The following is a 19400-nucleotide window of genomic DNA, read 5'->3' as shown; positions in this document are numbered from 1 at the left end:
AACAATATAATGCATTTCTTTGGTTATATCTTGCATGAACAGGAGGTCTGAATATGATCCACCCTAACTGCTAATATTTTTATATTTATTTATGCATTCTGATAGTGCTTTTAAACATAATTCTTTCCATACTTCTACTATACGACCTTCAGATGATCCTTCATCGGACATGCTGGGGTTAGATAGGTTTAGGAATTCAAATTTTTTTTAATTTTAAAGGTAATATACCACAGATTTAACAATCCCAACAAGGTTAGGGGCAGTATTACATATTCACATACAGTAATATTTTTTAGATGAACATGTGAGGAGACACACTGAGATAATATAAATTCTGGTCAGGTTTTGCTGCCAAATGAGTTTAGGTCAGGTTACGTTTTGTCAGGTCACATTATTTCTGAAAAACAGCTTTCATTTTCAGAGTTTTTGGTTTTTCAAAATTGTGGATAAGAGATTGTGGGTCTGTACAATTAATATTACCAACAGTCCAGATCCTTCATTCTTTTCTACAACAAAGTCATTGAAAGTCACTTTTTCCATTCTCCCAATGACACAAAATATGCCAATATTGAAGTATAAATTTAGATCTCCTTATTCAAGTTGGATAAAGTTTAATACGAAATAAACCATATCACTCCAGGAAAAAAAACTTGTTTGTCAGCACAGAGAATTTAACCCCCAACAAAAAACTTTTCTACCAATTCAGAATAAAGACTTATTGTTTATGATAAAAATACTATTGGAAAGAAGGACTTCTGGCCTTCAGGGCAACTACCTGGCTACTAAAGTACACCTGTGAACTACCGACATGGGTACTACCTGGCAGCATGTTAGAAATGCAGACTCTTGGGCCCTCCCATACCTACCCAATCTGACTCTTCATTAAATCAACATCCCCAGGTGCTTCATTTGTACATTTACGCAGAAAACGTTAACCTAACAGGCCTAACTGCTTTTCCTTAAAAAGGTCTGCCTACCAGTTCAGTCACTGGCTTACATCCGGAAAAATACTTGCAGAGGTTTCCTACAGCCCTAACTGGTAAGAGTGGCTCACTGGGCCTAAACCATTTATGCAAACAATATGGTTTTTGCCAAACGTCTGCTTTCATTCTGTTAGTCTGGAATTTTGTTACCTGCCAGGCAGAGGCTGCCTACTTCTCAAGTCCTCAATAAAAACCCTGGGGCTGAGTCTCTAACAAACCTCCCTGGTGGACAATATTTCACGTGTTATCACAATTCATTGCTGGGAGAATGAAGCATGTCCTATGTGACCCCACTGGGAGAAGACACAAGACTCTTGTGCCTGGATTCCCCGAGATTTCATCCAATGTACCTTTCCTCTTTGCTAATTTTGCTTTGCATCCTTTTGCCATAATGAGTCTTCCTAGCAAATTACTGAGGTCGTGGGGACCTCCAAAACAAGACTAGAGCTTGAGAACCACTGCTGTAGAGCTTAAGTGCATGCCTTGAGGAGTGTGGGCTTACCCCAGGACAAGGAATTCATCAGCCATAAAGTCTGATACACTGAGAAGAACACTCATGCAAAAGGGGCAGAGAACAAAGAAAAGTATCTCTGGGTAAAGCTGCAAACAGAAACAAAACAAATAAAAAGAGACTTCCCTGAGATTCTAAGCCAACCACAGGTGTCTTTGGAACCTAGATATATTCTTTTGCATGATCCAAAAAAAAAAATCTCAAAATGAGAATTTTAATTTAAAGTAGCCCTTGGTATACCATATTCCTGGGCAGCAGAAGCAAATTCAACCATCAACCACCACCTCAACCCACCCAACTAGGTAGCCACCCTTAGTCTGAGTAACCTAAAAAATTTAAGTGCACAAGCAAAAATCATAAACACAGAAGGAAACGTGAAAACAAGCCACTATCAACAGAAACAATAAACAAAAAAATCTTAAAAGACTGTAAATATTAGAAGTACCATATACATAATACAAACAATGAAATAATTATGTTTTATATATCTAAAGCAGGGAGTTTGGCAAACTTGTTCCATTAAGGGTCAGACTAAGTATTTCAGGCTTTGAAAGGTATAAGGTCTCTTTCGCAACTAAATTCAGTAGCCGTAGCACCAAAGCAGCTGTAGGCAATACTTAAATGAGCACAGCTATGTCTCAATAAAACTATTTACAAATGCAGCATCTGTAAGCCTTACTTGCAAAATTTGCAGGCCATAACTTGCAAGCTTCTGGTTTAAAGGAAAGAAAGGACTGAAAATATGATTCAAAATTTACAAACATCCAAGCAGAACTTCTTGAAATAAAAATAGCATGATTGAAATTTTAAAAACTCATTGGGGGGATAAACAGAATAAACACAGCTGTGGGGAGAACTAGTGAACTGAAAGATACATCTGAAGGTATTATAACATGATCCCCAAGAAAAAAGGAGACAAAATACATGAAAAAGTTTAAAAAACAAGAAAGATAATGAGAAAGTCTAACATGCATTTAATAAGAATTCCTAAACAAGAAAAAATGCAGGAGATGCACTACTCAAAAAGTCAGACTGAGAATTTTTCAAAATTGTTCAAAAACATGAAAAATACTTAGAATCAGGATGCCCAATGAATTTCAAAGTAGGACAAATAACCATCTAAACACATTTTATTCAAGATGTTTCAGACCAAAGCAAAAGAAATACTACAGACTGAAAAGACAGATTACGCAGAAAGAGAAGCAATATGACAGACATATTCAAAAAATTAAATTAAAAGTGTGTGAACCTTGTGTATGAATCCTGACTCAAAATGATATCTGTAAGACAATCAGGAAAATTTGAATACTAGATGATATAAAGAAATCATTGTTAATTTACTTAGTTGTGCTAATAGTATTACAGTTATATATTTAAAAGTCCTTATCCTTTAGAAATACACACTGATGTATTTACAAATTAAATAATACTTGCCTAGGATTTGCTTTAAAATTATCCACAAAGGGAGGAGGAAGATTTACACATGAGGTAAGACTGCCCCATATGTTTACGATAGTTGAAGTAGGATAAGGCGTACATGAGGGTTCCTTATATTTTTTTCTCTGTGTATGTGTATGTTTGAAATTTTTCATAATAGAATATTTTTAATGAAAGTCTGATAATCCCAAGTGTTGACAAAAGTATGGATCAAGAGCAACTCTTACATATTGCTACTATGATATACATATATTTTTTCATATAAGCAGTAATTCTACACCAAGTTATATAACCTAGAGTAACTTACGTATGAGTACCAGGATTCACGTACAAGACCATATATAAAATCATTGTTTATAAGAGCAAAAAACTACAACCAAATGTCCATGATTAAAAGAATGGATAAATCACTATTATTTATTTAATAACATTTGCCTTCTGGGTTTTCACCCTAGCACTTACCGACATTATACTAGGGTCTTTGAACAAATTTTCTCATGTAATACTTATACTTCAACGATACTATTTCTTGCCTACCTCTTCTAGTCTCACATCCTCCACTCTTCCTCTCCTCAAGCGCTTTCTTTCTCTGGTTCTTTCCTATCTCTGGGCCTTTGGATCAATATTTTATGTTCCTTCTACCTGTTGAAGACTTTCCCCCTACTTCTTCACTTGGTGCCTCCCCATTAGTCCTGGATCAACTAAATATCACTGCCTCAGAGAAGTTTTCTCTGACCAACCCCCTAACCACCTATCAACTCTCTTTCACATACTCCAATTTTACATTATTCAGAGCATTTATTCATACTTAAAATTCTGTGTTCACCTGTTTACTGTCTGTGTTCTCCTTACTAGAACATAAACTCCTCAGGGGAAGTATTCAATGTTTTTCACCACTGAATCACCAGCAAAAGAACAGTACCCAGCACACAGTTAAGGTAAATAAATATCTGTCAACTATGACTGAGGGAGGCAGGAGTGAACAAATTATTACAATATTACAAGAAAGGTAACATACAATATACTATAGAAGCCCAAAGAAGGAAGATATTCCACCCAGCTGAGGAAATTAAGATTAACTTTGTAGAAAATGTGTTTCTAGCTAGAGTGAAGAGAGTAGATTGGGAAAGGATAGAACTAGAACAGGGATAGTAGTTATGAAGCCAATGCAATCACCCAAGAAAGAAAATGAGGCCTCAAGAATGGCATGGCAACAGAAATGGAAAAAAGATTTTACCAGTATTTCAGAGATAAAATCATTATTATCTGGTCACAGATTTGATGTGTAGAATAAGGACAAAGAATGAGGCTAGAATGTCTCCTGGGTGTCCTCCTGGGTGACATGGCCCCATTAAAGTAATTCTCTTAAAACCCAAATGGAAAATATAGAAAGATTTTTAGAATACTAAGATAATTAGTTAAGTATGAAACACAGAAAGCTTGAAATACATGATTACATTGTTAAGATGTTGAGTAAGCCATGAAAAAATGGGCCTGGAGCCCTCAAGCTAAACACAAATTTGATGGTCATTTATTCAGCCAATAAAGACTTACCAAGCACATATAATGTGCTGGAGCTGTTCTAGGCTCTGGGGATACAATGGTGAACAACACAAAGTGCTTGTCCTCACAAAACTTACATTCCAGGGAGACAGACAAACAATACTGTAATTGGCAGCAGTGACAAGGGCTACAGAAGAAAACAATATAAAAGAATAGAAAGTGGGCTTCCCTGGTGGCGCAGTGGTTGAGAGTCCGCCTGCTGATGCAGGGGACATGGGTTCGTGCCCCGGTCCGGGAAGATCCCACATGCCGCGGAGCGGCTAGGCCCGTGAGCCATGGCCGCTGAGCCTGCGCGTCCGGAGCCTGTGCTCCGCAACAGGAGAGGCCACAACAGTGAGAGGCACACATACCGAAAGAAAAAAAAAAGAATAGAAAGTGATGGAGATGAGGGCTACTTTAGATAAGATGATCAGAGAAGGCCTCTCTGATAAAGTGATATTTGAACAGAGTTAAATAAAGTGAGGGAGCAAGCCTCCCAAGATTAGGGGAAGAATAATCTAGACAGAATGTAACAGAAGTACGAAGGCCCTAAAAAGAGAATAAGAGTAGGAATGAAAAAAAAGGAGGCTGTTTTGCCAAATATAGTGAACAAAAGTTAAAGAGTTAGGAAATGACAACGGTTGTGAGGAAGCCAGGGACTAGATTATAATGGCAGTCATCACATATAGTGGTTGTATACTTTTTAGAAAAATTATCTTCTCACACATATTCCAGTACAGTGCTAAAATACAGCAGATGCTCGATGAATTCTTTTCAAATTAATGAGTGAATAAATCACTGAGTTAATGAATTCCCACTACATTTGAGTCCAACTTATATTTAACTGTTTCCTGAACTCCAATTCATCCCAAAGGACAAACCAAATACCAATTTAAAAGTCTAAATTTTAAGCTTTAATAATCTTCAGAAGCAGAATTTTTAAAATGTTTTGAACAGTGACATCACCACTAGAACAAGTACATGCCCTTCCAAGAGGACTGCTTAGAAGGAAAACATTTACTTCGAAGTATGTAATTTCTAGATTGCCTGCTAAAACAACACATCATGTGATAAATCCTTCACACAATTTGAAATGTTCTGATAATCAAAATATCGTTTTAGACCAAGTCCTGATCATGGTAGACAGCAAAAAGTTACCACACTAGTTCAGCTCTAGGCTAGGAAAAAATCATTTAAAATAATTTGGAAAAAAATTCATGTACCAGTAGGTAACAAGAGCAATAACTAATATAATCCTGAAAAAGATGGTGCAAAATATAGATTTACTGCATTTTACCATTCCTAATACAATCAAACAAGCCCTCACTCAAAATTCACCACTAAAAACACGTATTCTTTCTTTCTTTTTTTTGGCTGTGTTGGGTCTTCGCTGCTACGCATGGGCTTTCTCTAGTTGTGGAGAATGGGGGCTATGCTTTGTTGCAGTGTGCAGGCTTCTCATTGTGGTGGCTTCTCTTATTGCAGAGCACGGGCTCCAGGTGCACAGCCTTCAGTATTTGCAGCACACGGGCTCAGTAGTTGTGGCTCACGGGCTCTAGAGCGTACGCTCAGTAGTTGTGGTGCACAGGCTTAGTTGGTCCGCAGCATGTGGGATCTTCCCAGACCAGGGCTCAAACCCGTGTCCCATGTATTGGCAGGCAGATTCTTCAGCACTGCACCACCAGGGAAGTCCCAAAACAAGTATTCTTTTGGGAGCTAATAATCCACACTCAGTTTAGATCTGTTCAGTGAACTGAACAGTCTAGACTCAGAATCAACAAGGATATTCCAAGGTTATTAAATGTTCCCACCTTCAGGGAATTCCAGTCATTGTTTTCCATAATTCCAAAGAGTAGATGCATAAAAATATTTTAAATGGAGTGAATACTAATATCTTTAAAATTACCAACATTTAGAAAATGCACTTCATCAAAACTTCTTCACCTTCAGTATAGTTGAATATTTTTGTTTCACTTTCATATTTACTCTTGCTTTTGCATATTGAAATAAGTAAAATGCTCTTTATTTTACTCATCTATGCTAAGCACATGTTGCCAAGTTGCTGTCAAGTATTTAATCAATTTCCTATGCAATATTCAGTTCTAAGTTCTTCGGGATATGCATACCAAGAGATGGGCAGTGGAATCTTTTTCTAACAAAGCATCACCGACTCAGAGACAAAAACCTAAAATTCAATGAAGAATTAATTAAAAAAAAAACTTGACAATTAAAATTTATTTTAAATCCAGGAATATAAAACACTATCAAGTACGGGAAAAGAAAAATGTGAAGAGTCACCAGAAGACTAGAAATAGAATAAGAGAAATACAAATCGATGAGAGAAACTGAAAAAAACAAGGGTAAGATGGAGAAACAATCACACGAAGACACTTTAAAACTATTAATGATGTCTTCCACATGAGATTATTGCAGTGAAGACCAAGAACTGTTTACCATCCTCCCTTTTTCTCCATAGAAATACTAAGCCAATTTCTGTAACCATTCCACCAATTTAATTAGGTCAACACAAGACTTTTATTGGATTGGAATTCTAGTTTTTCCAACTTTCTAACTGGTAGCTTTGAACTCTTTACGGTGATTTATCTATAATTTTTCTTTAAATAGTCATTATGAAAAAAATTCAAGAAAAAAAAATTCACCTATCTAGATGTTTTCATGGCTAAAACATTAAAAGGTCAGGCTAAAGAGGAAAAAACAGATATTCAGAAAATGATTTTAAATGTTTTAAGTTGGAATTAGTGTAATTATTCCAAACTCTAACCACTCATATAAATCCACTGCCCAACCAAATGAAAAAAAATCCATACACATCATGACATACCTAACACACATAAGCAGACTTGGATTAAAATAACTTTAACTTGGGCTTCCCTGGTGGCGCAGGGGTTGAGAACCCACCTGCCAATGCAGGGGACATGGGTTTGAGCCCTGGTCACAGACGACCCCCACATGCCACGGAGCAACTAAGCCCATGTGCCACAACTACCCAGCCTGCGCTCTAGAGCCCGCAAGGCACAGCTACTGAGCCCGCGTGCCACAACTACTGAAGCCTGCGTGCCCAGAGCCCGTGCTCTGCAACAAGAGAAGCCACCGCAATGAGAAGCCCACGCACCGCAACGAAGAGTAGCCCCCGCTCACCGCAACTAAAGAAAGCCCGCACGCAGCAACAAAGACCCAACACAGCCAAAAATAACATAAATAAATAAATAAATAAATTAGAAAAGGCAGCTTGTCCAGAGTCAAAAAATTCTAAGAGGCAAGGTCAAGATTCAAATCCAGATTCAAATCCACATCTATCTGGTTCCAAAGCTCAGGCCCTTAGTTACAGTGTTAGACTGTGTTAATGTATCATGCAGGTAGCATGTTATTAAATGTTATTTTGTCCATATTAGTATCCTATATCTATCTTTATACATATAATCCTACTATCCATATTGTAGACATATATAACAACTTTGTCGAGTCATACCTCACCTACCTTGAACTATGCTATGAAGCAATTACCTATCTGGAAAACAACCAGGATGCAAAATCAAGCACTCCAAAAGATACCAATAAAAATTCAAAGTATGTATCATCACCAAGTTTATTCACTACAGTTAGTATATGTTACTGACAGCAGAGCCCCTTAATTCCTCATAATCACAACCTAATTATCCCTATTTTCCATATAATGTTAATAAGTCCAGTTATATAGTTTGTATTTTACAGCACAGTAAAACTAAAAACATAATTTTTAAAGTAGCTTCCATATATGCTTAAAAATAGAAATAATATTTATACACACACATCTGTCCCAAATCTACTCATATTCAAGTACCCCCAGTGAATATTTAGTGGTAATATTGTTACTTACTTTAAAAATAGTTACACTTTTTCCTGTGGTACTTTTATAATAGAGACACAATCACCGATATAAGTAAAAAATTTTTCCTAGGACTCAAAAATTAAATCTAAACTTTTTTAACAAAACAAAATAACTATTACAAGAAACAATAACATAGCAAAAGGCAACTGCCATAGTTTATCCAAATCTCTTAATCTTTTTATTTCCTTTTGAAAACTAACCAGCATTTTGAAAAATTTCTTCCGTTACGCTAGGTAAAACAGTATACACTTATATATTCAAAACAATTTTGAAACATGAACACACAACACTGAATTCTCCCGTGACAAAGGAGAAAAGGTCTATTTTAAGGTTTATTAAAAATAAAAAGTGATTTAAACTTTTTTAAGACTACACTAATCTAAAATTATAACTTTTTAACTCATTAAAAAGTTATAAACTCTTATGTTAAGAATTATTCTTACATGACATACGAAATCTTATACAACATAAGAATTAATCCGACCTGCTTTATACCAAGTTATGACATTCGAAAATACCATTAGAAATTACAACATATAAAGTAAAACCACATGTCACTCTAAATAAACAAGATAGGAAATAGCTATCTGTATTCAAATATCCCATTACCATGATTTTATACGAATGTTATGTGACAGATATGATTAAAATCTTACCTACAACACGTGTTAAATAAAACTTTCCACAATATTCCACTTGCCACCCCAGATACTGCTGTATAGCTAAAGGTTCAAGTTCACAGCTCACCTACCTCCAACCTGGAGTCTTCTCACTTTTTCTGCAACTCTATTCCCGTCAGTTTTTCTTTTTCTCATTTTTCTTGGGGGAAGGGGTTGTGGTGATGGTGGTGTGGTGAAGGTTAGGGAGTGTATTATACAGAATTATGAGTGGAAAAAAAACCAGGGCAATTAAAAGTTTTATAGGGATGAACATTAAGCATGGAAATAACTAGCAATACTATTTTAAGATGTGATTTCTCAAAGTATGAAACTATTGATAAAAATATATATGTACACACATCTAAAAACAGTTAAAATACACTTTCATCTGGCAAGTTGTTTCTTCTTAGCAACTAAAAGTAAATTACTTGGCAATCTTCTTTGTTTACAGCTTCTGTGTTTCTTCACTATTTATTCATTATAAGAAACATGTGAAATTACACTGGGTTCTGAACAAGATTACTAAAATCCCTGCAAGTGGCAATTCAACTCTTGTTTTGCTCCTTTAATAGAGTGTTAATTTCCCCAAACACTGTTTATCCTTTACCCAAATAACTAGAGGGTAGGGTGTCTGGATTTGGCAATGAAACAGTGCATGTTTTTCAGGATAAGCTTAATTTCAAATATTCTCTCTCAAATATAAACTGTCAGGCCACATGTTTAAATTTTGAAATCAGAAAATACGGTCATTTTAGCATGGAAAATAACAAAAACACTACTCATCCCACTTATAGTCTCTATTTCCAAATTGCACACATCTAGAAATAAGTTTGATACAAATTTATAGAGCCCTTTGAACATGCAGTATTAATAACGGGGAGAGGAGACACATATACTACAAAACAATGAAAGAAAAAAATCATTTATGCTTGGGTTTGGAATGCAGCCAAGCATCTATATACTCTTAATCAGAAGCACACAATTACTTCACAATATGCCTAAAATCTCTCAGTCCAGTCCTGCACTACCTTCAAAGGTTTGAAAAGCCCTAGCCCAAAATACAATCAGCCTTCAATAGTTAAGAGATTTATATACAGAACTCATCATCAACTTTTTCTCAACATTATCTTCAAATACTGAATAATATGCCAGGAACATGTTAATTCACAAAATTACGCACGATTTTTAAAACACTGATCCAGGGCTCTAACTATTCAAATACTACACTTTTATCCAAAGGTCCTAACAGATGTCAACACTTCTATGAGGACTCTCCTCTAGGTCATTCCTTACCTATCTCCCATTTTTTTCTGAATTCCTCTGGCTTATGACTCCTTTATAAAGATAACTGGCAGGTGCTTCAAATACTATGCCCTGTTACACGTATATCCCAAATATAATATAAAACTCCTTAAAGCCAAGAATTATGCCTTCCTGATTCACATTAACACTTACTAACCTGATAATATACTAAAAATATGCTGTCTTGATATTAACAAGCCACTACAAATCCAAATTCTTCAACATTTTGGGATTAAAAAAATGGCAGAGTAATTGAAGGAGCCAGATTCTTTAAAATCCAGGTAATTAAGGTTAAAAAGCTCTTCTATACTGCTTACTGAACTCAACTGACTCCTTGAACAGGCATGTTTGAAGCCCTGGCACATCCTCAATTTTATTATATTATATATAAATTTCATCATTACCAGGCACATTGCTCAGTTTATGCAATCTGTATGGCTAGAGGACTTTGTAACAGGAATTTTAAGAAGGTACTTAGGTTTAGGTTCTCTTTCAACCCTATGACTCTGAACACATGAATGTTATATTCAGCTAGTTTTACACAATTATTTTCAATTTAGTTTGGCATCTATATAATATTGTAAGTACATTCATCATAGTGATATAATTTAAAAGTAGCTATTCAGCTTTAACCTGGCCACACTAACAAAAAAGCACAGATAATACAAAACAATGGATGATCCAAAAAGCATTAACAGTCAACTCTCAACTATTCATATTTGGATTACCTAATAAATATTTTAGCCAGTTTACATCCACTATTCTAAGAGTATTTGCTTAGGAAATAAAAATTGATGCTAATAATTCAAATGAAAGATACATCAATCTACTGTAGGGGAGGAAAAAATATAAAATCTTCCCAAACCACATATAAATAATGCTATTGAGATTATATTTAGCAATCTTCCACCATTATTCACCTTTTTCTTAAGTGTAGGTAACTGAGAGTGGACTGTATTTAGCTTGTAACAGAAGTACAGATACACAGGCACGCAAACCAGTCACTGACCCCACTGTGCTTTTCACAGCCCTATTTCAGTAGCCTGAGACCTGAGAGGGGGAGGAGGTAGCAAGTCACTGCAGATGATCACTTACAAGGAAATTGAGAGTTGACTATAATTTACATTTAAAGTGCTATGAAACACCATACTGCTACATGTATTCATTGCTGTTTATGGGAATCCTTCTCACAGTAACTTAACAAGAGATTTAACAAGGCTTTCTCTTTAACCTTTCAATATCCCAGAAACATCGTGATATCTGAGAATCACAAAGACTGATGGTGAAAGTGCTACGCATGGAAAGTAGTACGCATTTCAGAGATCAGGAAACTGAAGCCCAGAGAAAGTAGCATGCCAAGATCATCCTCAGATTAAAGAAGAGAAGAACTGAGTTCTCCAGAACCCAACTTCAGTGCTATGCCTCTCAACCTCTTCAACCCCAAATTCTCCACTTGGCTTCAAAGATCACAATCTTACTAATTTTTAACTTTCTTCTCTGTTTTTCGCCCCCTTTCTTCTTATTGATTCCTATGTTGTGACACATACTCTAATCAGCTTATCCTCTAACATTCAGATCTTCAGCTCTTCCTCCATTTACATTCTTCCCTCTCTCAAGGCCCTAAAGCAGAGAACAATCTGATCACAAGAACAACTACAAAAACATCCATTGCAGCATTCACTACCTCTTACACATCTCTGACAGAGTCAATCATCTGAAACTCAAAGTGAAAAGCTGAACACATTATCATCTCTTCCAAAATGATTTCTCCATTTCTTGGCACCATCGCTTTCATTGTCCCTCAAGTTTGCAAACTTAAAATACTCTTTTACTTCTACTCTCCTTAATACTGTGCTCCTTTTCTCATCTCTCTCTCCATCCCTCCTTACAATAAATGTCTCGGTTATTATTATATGATATATGCTGGGGAAGAAGCTTAAATTCTAGTGAGAGAAGTAGTGAACAAGGAACTTAAAAACGCAATGGTAAGTGATATTTACAAAGTAATAAACAAAAAATGTGGAAAAGTAGAGGAGGAAGCAATGAATTCCCACTGGGATGATAAGGAAGGATTTTCCCAGAAGTGGCATATGACCTAGACCTTAAAGAATTAGGATTTCTCTAAAGAGTGCTGAAAATGGAATTCTTGGCAGAGAAAACAACCTATGCAAAGAAAAGTAAATAGACACTGCATGCCATGTGCAAGGAAGAACAAACAGTCGTCTTTGACTAAAGCAGGGATTCTCAATCACGGGCATAACACAATCTCCAAGGGGAAAGAACAGGAATGGGGAGGTAGGTACTTTAGGCTAGCAAATTCTCCCCAACCCCCTTTGAAAATCACTGTGTGAAAAGAAGGGAGGAAGTGCGTTACACAAGTGAACTATGTGGAGAGGCAGACTGATTTAGAATAGTATGGTTAAGATAGTACAGAAGAAAATACTTCTAGAATAAATCATAAAAGGCCTTCAATGCCAAGCTAGGAAATTTGGACTTTATTCTGTGAGCAAAAAATGAAACCTGTAAAGTGTGTGTATACAGTTTTTTGTTTGTTTTTGTTGTTGTTGGTTTTGTTTTGTTTTATGTAAGGGAATGAGATCAGTTCCAGATTTCAGGCAATCATATAGCAGAGGGAGTGAAAAAAAGAGAAAAAAAATTTTACTGTCATCCAAATGAGATAATGAGGATGTGAACTAGACCAATGACAATGAGAATAGAAGGAGAGAGAGATTTCAGAGGCAAACTGGGGAAACGTGGCAAATGAACCAAGAAGATGAGCAATAGGTCTCTAGCTTGAGTAACAGAGGACGGTGGTGGTACCTAGAAAGTGAAAAGTGGGTATGTGTTGGAGTGCAAAATTTTATAAACCACAACTCTGAGATGATTACCAGACATACATGCTAATATGTTTTGCAAGCTTAGAAGAGAAAGTATGAATAAAAAAGTAATTACTGTAACCATCTCAATTCATGGATTCTTGAATCCATGAGTGACAAGGGTGCTCAGGGAGCTAGCATCAATAAGAGGGCAGACAAGAAAATCAAGGACAGAACCTTAGGGCACACTTGCTTAAGGAGCTGGAAGTCCAGCCAGCAAACAGAGAAGGAGAGGTAGGAAAAGAACCAGGAGTTTTAAGAATAGCAATAGTGTGGTAGCTACAAGTGCATGATCTGCAGTTAGTCACTCACTAGCCCTGTGACCCTGGCTGAATAACTTACCTTTCTGAGTTTCAGTCTGTTAGAATTTGTAAGCCTATACCTTCAACTGTAAAATACGGATAATAGGAGTACCTCAAAGAGTTATCGAAGATTAAGAAAAATAATGTTTTAGTGTCTGGAACAAAACTACTAATACAGTAAGTAGTCCTAATAATAGAATGGGGAACTTAAAAATACCAATGAATTTTGCATGAGGTTACTAGCATCCCTTAAGAAACTATTTTAAGTACAGGGGGAGAGCTGTGTTTACAAGACTAAAGGAGTTAAGGAAGAAAACTGTGTGTAGAGCCTACAAAAAAATAACTGTTTTGAAATCTTTGTCCTTATCATTCTACTCGTCTCACCATCATTCCACGCTTAGCAAAGTACCTGCTCCATATGAATACAACAACAAATGCTGAACACGAGAAAACTGAGCCAAAAGAAGGAAGAAATGAAGAAGCAAGAAATCTTAGTTCTACAAAGAATCTTAGGGGAAACAGAATTAGGAGCATAAAATTCCTTTCCAGTTTAGCCTTGGAAATGAACAGAGATGATTTATCCTCCGACTCGGGAAAACAGAAGGTAAGTATAGGTGAAATACAAAGGGGAGAAGACAAGGGGATTCACATTAGACAGCCTCTGTCATCCTAATAAAGAAATAACAGTTCTCTGCGCAGAGTACGAGGATTCCAAAGTCAGTTTAGAATCTGGAGAAAACAAATTAGTTGGTTCCTCCATTCCAATATATATTCAACTTCATTTCTGTCTCCAATACCCCGGTCTAGTGTCCCATGATCTCTTAGATTCTACCAGGGGCCTCCAGAGCAGCTCCTCTTCCTACAGACTTTACCTTTCCCAAGGTGTGGTATATTCTCTTGAGAGCCCACATTTCCTTCCACTATGTCCACAATTCTTATAAGACGTCAAGCCCTCTGTGAAGCTGCCGGATTCTCTACCCACCAGATTTAATCATTCTCTCCTCTAGGCTACTTCTGTTCCTTGTACAGTTTGATTACTCAGTTTATTGTTCCGTATCGCAATCACTTCTTTATGTCTGTTCCAGTAAACTCCTAAAAAGGGAGTAACATCTTCCTCATCTTTACTCCTCCAGCACTTAATTCAGCATTTCTTATATAAAAAGCAGTCAATGTTTGTTTTGTCTAACTGAAGTAAGGGATTAAACAACATGAGCAATCTCTTGACTAGAAGGAATCACAAAACAAAAAATTAAGTGTTCAAATCTGCATCATTCAGATAACCTTCCTACTTTCCTAGCTATTAAACAGCAGCTAAGACAGTCAATCTTTTTATTCCTACTAATGGAAAAGTAAAAGGATTGGACAGTCAAAAAATACAAAACTCAATACTTAAAAATAAATTATATTCTAACAGTTATATTTGAATACACACGTTTCCATGTCCCTGGAATTCACCTTGAACACAATAATTAAATTATACTAGGAAGAGCTTACACAGGAAGAATATTCTGTCTCTCTTCAAGTTATTCAGTACCAAGAAGAGATGTACTAGTGGACTGATAAAAAAAAAACAGACTATCCTTGCAGTGGAAGTGGTTAAGGGAAGCATTTTGGTTTCAAAATAAACTGGCATGCAAAACAGAGAGAGTATTTAATGATACCAATAGCAAGTATCACGGACTTTCATGATTAAGTACAGTAGTTGTCTGAACAAAACTTAAAGCAACAATCACCAATATATCAACTATAGGATCTCCTACAATGAAGTTCCTGAACTAGATCAAAATTAATCCAAAAACAATTTTTAATTAAAGCACTTTCGTATAAACCATAGCACTAACATCAATATGAAAACCAAAGAACCTTAAGCCTCTCCTGGGCTTAAAGAAGCTTGCAAGGCTGGCCACGTCTTATTACTAAGAAATTTTCTGGAGTCTGGGAGAAAAATTCTAAGGTTCTGTTAAAGAAAATATCACATTTTTTCTTAAGTACATATAATAGATTGTTCCTTGCTTAGGCCTAATTCTGGTAATGTTACAGTTTTTTGTTTTTGTTTTTTTTTTTGCAGTTGTTACATTCAAGAACTTATACAGTGCTGTATGTCAATTACGTCTCAGTAAAACTGGAAGAAAAAAATGATCACAGTTGGGGTGGGGGCACGAGGAAACTAAATGATGGGGGACATATAAGAGCTCCTTATATTTATTATATTCATACATTCACATATACTTTATACATTTTGAAGCTTTTCTTAATAAATTAAAAAAAATAAAAAGAACTCTAGTTCAGAAAGACTATACCCAATTAACTGTATGTCTCAAAAAAAGAAAGCTTCACTACCATAATTCCTTATTAAAAGTTTATAATATTCAAAACAATCGTCTGAAATATTTTAAATGTGATATAAATAATTTTGATTTCATAGTTTAGGAAAGCAACTAACATTTAGTTAACATCACTCACAAAGTACTACGTCCCATGCTGAGTACTATATGGCCTAGCTCATTTACTTATCACATTCTTAACAACCTTCAAGAATAACCTGAAATTAATCTCTTTTTTTTTTTTTTGAGCTGAAGAAACCAAGAGTTAATCAAGGTCAAATAACCTGCCCCAAATCACCTATTATGTATCACAGCTGAGATTACAACTCAGAACTATTTGACTTTATACTACACATTGATAGCTCCTTCAAGAATTACAATGATCATGGCCTCTATTTTATAATGAACTTTGTTATACAGCTACACAGTGAATTTCTCAAAGGTTACATAAAAATAATGAGAATAAGAGCAAACACTGCCTTAGCATTAAAAAAAATTTTTTGGTTACCCAAACTTTATCTAAAACATGCCGTAATCCAATCCACAAACAGCTGCCCTTCAGCTGCAACCCAGACTGCCCCACAGTTCTCAAATGATTACTAAAGTTTAATTCCTCATGAACTTTCTTCATGTTAGATCCACAAGCCTTCTTCTAACAATGAATGTTTGTCAGAATAGCAATTTCTCAAACAACAGAGTCACTATACAATGAATCTAACTCAGATTACTTTTTCAAAACTTCCTTAAGACTCTGGAACACAGTTCTCAAATGCCCTCTCACTCCTAGTTGTATATTGCTTTTGCAATCAGATTCAACTGGCTGTGTATATTTCATTCCAAACTGAAATACATCTTGTCAGGGCAAGCAGAAATAGCATTTTCTGCACTATTTGTATTATCCCAGAAACACCTAAGGACATAGGTATTTACTAAATTCTCAGGAAATACAGTATTTTAAATAGTAAATATACAGTTATCTGTGTACTTGAGTAAAACTGGAGTAAACCAAAGGTATCAAATTTGTACATAAGCTCTTTTACTACCCAAAATTTTGACACCAACCAGAGAAACCACTATATATAGGAGCTCAGTAAAGTCAATTTAAAGCACAACTATAACTTATTTCTAGCACCACATTCAAACAGGTCTTTAATACACAAATTAGACCCAAGATCTATCTAATAAATGGTCTTTTCACCTCCATCTAAAACATATGCGCATGTATAAAATAAATCACTAAAACTACATCTGCTACAAAACTCAAATGCTAAATTGAGCCCTGTGGGAATTTTGCTTATTTTGTTAGCAAATTTACTAGAAAATCTTTTTCCACATATATTGCATATAGACTTTTCATATGTGTGTTATACACAGTCAAGTTTCCAAACAGTTACACAAGTCGAAAGTTTTACATCTCCCTACAGTAATATTCAAACCCTATCTGCTGAAAAAATGTTCTAATTTAGTGCATTAGTGATCTAATTAGTTGTCATTTCTATTACTTAAGCCCTATTTTATTTTAGAAACTCTTCTGCCTGTAAAAGGATCTAGTTCACCCGAGACAAAGTCCTAGAACTTTCAGAATAAAATATTGTTACAAAAATGTACTCTTGTAGCTAAATAAAAACTAGGCTTTTAGTTTACAAAACAGTAATCTTACATTATGATACACAAAATAAAACAAATTAGAAAATGCGCTATGCTTTAAATACAGAGATGATCCTCAACAATGAGCCCACATCTAACAAATACTGTAGATAATAGTCATTATGTTAAGTAGAACGTAGGTTAAAAATTTTTTTTTTAATTTTATATAGAATGTTTAAAACGACGTTTTTTCAAACTTCCTAAAGTGCTTTTCAGATCTCAAAAAGGAAACTGAATTCTATACAGCTGAACCAGGTTACACGCTAAGTTACAGCCCGTGTGAAACACGACTTCTTCGGAATCAATAGACCAAATCTTGTTTACCGTGGAAGAGAAAAGAGAAACCTTGTATATAACTACTAAACGCTCAACGAGATATTGTCGAATAAACTCCAGTACGGTGACTGATAGAAGACATACTGGCCAGTAGCCGGCTGGGGTCCTTAAAAATATAGCAGGGGTTTACCCAGTTCCGAAGGTGTAAACAAACCCAGCGCCACTGCAGAAGGTAAACAATGAACCTGCAACGAGGGTGAGGGGCCGGCTTTTGCCAACTACAGTCTCAGAGGCCCGGGAAAGGGAAACAAGAGGGAAATACAGCGTACACCAGACACTTCGCAGAAATCACGGGCTCCAGGTTTCACTACCGAGTTATCAATGCTGCGGGTCCTCCAGGGCAGTGGGCAAAGAGAAAAACAGTCACGCAGTCAGCAAGGACCGAGCAGGTCCGGCTTCGGCGCTGGGGGACGGGGAGGGCAGGATGTGGTCGCTCTTCCCTCAGACGTCCTCCGGCAACCTAAATAACAGCCTCTACCTCCCTCCGGCCGCCCCTGGGATTCAGCTGCTCGAGCTCCGGGACAGGAGGACAACGCTCCCCCGCCGGTCTAGAGAACCCAGAGGGTCGGCGACTCCGCCGAGTCCCGCTCGGTGCTCCCCGCAGCACCCAGAGGCCCGGAGAAGGGCTCGGAGCGAGGAAAGCGGGCACCGGGAAGGGGGATGGGTCCGGGGAGACTGCCCCCGGCTCGGCTCCCGCGGGCCGGCAGGCGGGGCTCGGGCTCTGCCTCCCGCACCCCCGCGGGTCCCGTGCGGGGCCGGACCCTGCCCACGGCCCCGAGCCCCCGGCTCCTCCCCACTAGGATGCCCTCGCCGGCGCCCGCGGCGCCCCGCGTTACCTCGGGTCAGATCCAGCGGGACGTTCTCCTCGCCGCTGTCATTCCGCCCTGCGCGAAACAGACACATAGCCCCAATTAGGATTCGCTCCCAGGCCAGCGGAGGCAGCCCTGGCTCCGGCCAGCGCCCCGGCTCGTTCCCCCCGCCCATGACCAAGGGTAGGCAAGTGCCAGGGGTGGCGGTTGCCCGGCGGCGAGGGGTGAGGGCCGCAGCGGACTTACCTCGTATTCGGAGGTTCTTCAGCGAGCGGCCGCGGCCGACCGCCGCCATATTGACGGGTTTCAGTCACAACACCGGAAACCTCGCCCAATCGCGCGAGAACCCCTTCCCCTCCCCTCGCGCCGCGCCCGCCCCCCGCGGCGGCTGGCGGCGGGCGGCGGGTGGTGCCGGCTTAGCCCGGGGCGCGGAGGGAGTGCGGTGCCAAGTCGGGATCTTGATAGAGTCTGCGGAGCGCGCGCGCGCGCGCCCGCCCGTCCCGGAGGCGGAGGGCGCGGCGACGCGCTCGGCCCTCCGGGAGCACGTCCGCCAGGAGGGGGCATTTCCCACGAGGGGAATCCCATTGATGCGAGTTTGCAGCGTGGAGGATGCTTCCCCTCCAGCCGCCGCGGAAACCGTAGTCAAAACCGACACGAAGTGGGAGGAGGCCTTCATGCGCCAGGCTGGCCACCTGCTGAAACCATCCTGCATGATTGTTTTCAAGTCTTGAGATAGCCCTCCTTCCTTATTCGTCAATTAAAACGATTTTATTAAAACAACAA

The 19400-nt window shown here is 37.9% G+C and overlaps 1 protein-coding gene across 2 annotated transcripts in view; it reads right to left on the bottom strand.

The window, feature by feature from the left end:
* The window catches only part of RICTOR (RPTOR independent companion of MTOR complex 2), a 127519-nt gene extending 108585 nt beyond the window's left edge, over positions 1-18934 (bottom strand). For both annotated transcript variants that reach the window (XM_060009562.1, XM_060009563.1), the window contains exons 1-2: positions 18864-18934; positions 18645-18692 (exon numbers count right to left, since the gene is read on the bottom strand). In XM_060009562.1, coding sequence (XP_059865545.1) covers positions 18645-18692; positions 18864-18912 — 97 coding nt within the window. In that variant the 5' untranslated portion in view covers positions 18913-18934. The remainder of the gene's footprint in view (positions 1-18644; positions 18693-18863) is intronic.
* Between the last annotated feature and the right edge of the window lie 466 nt (positions 18935-19400).

The sequence above is a fragment of the Delphinus delphis genome, chromosome 3, assembly GCF_949987515.2.
Source record: "Delphinus delphis chromosome 3, mDelDel1.2, whole genome shotgun sequence".
Lineage (NCBI taxonomy): Eukaryota > Metazoa > Chordata > Mammalia > Artiodactyla > Delphinidae > Delphinus > Delphinus delphis.
This window is presented reverse-complemented; position numbering and strand designations above follow the sequence as displayed.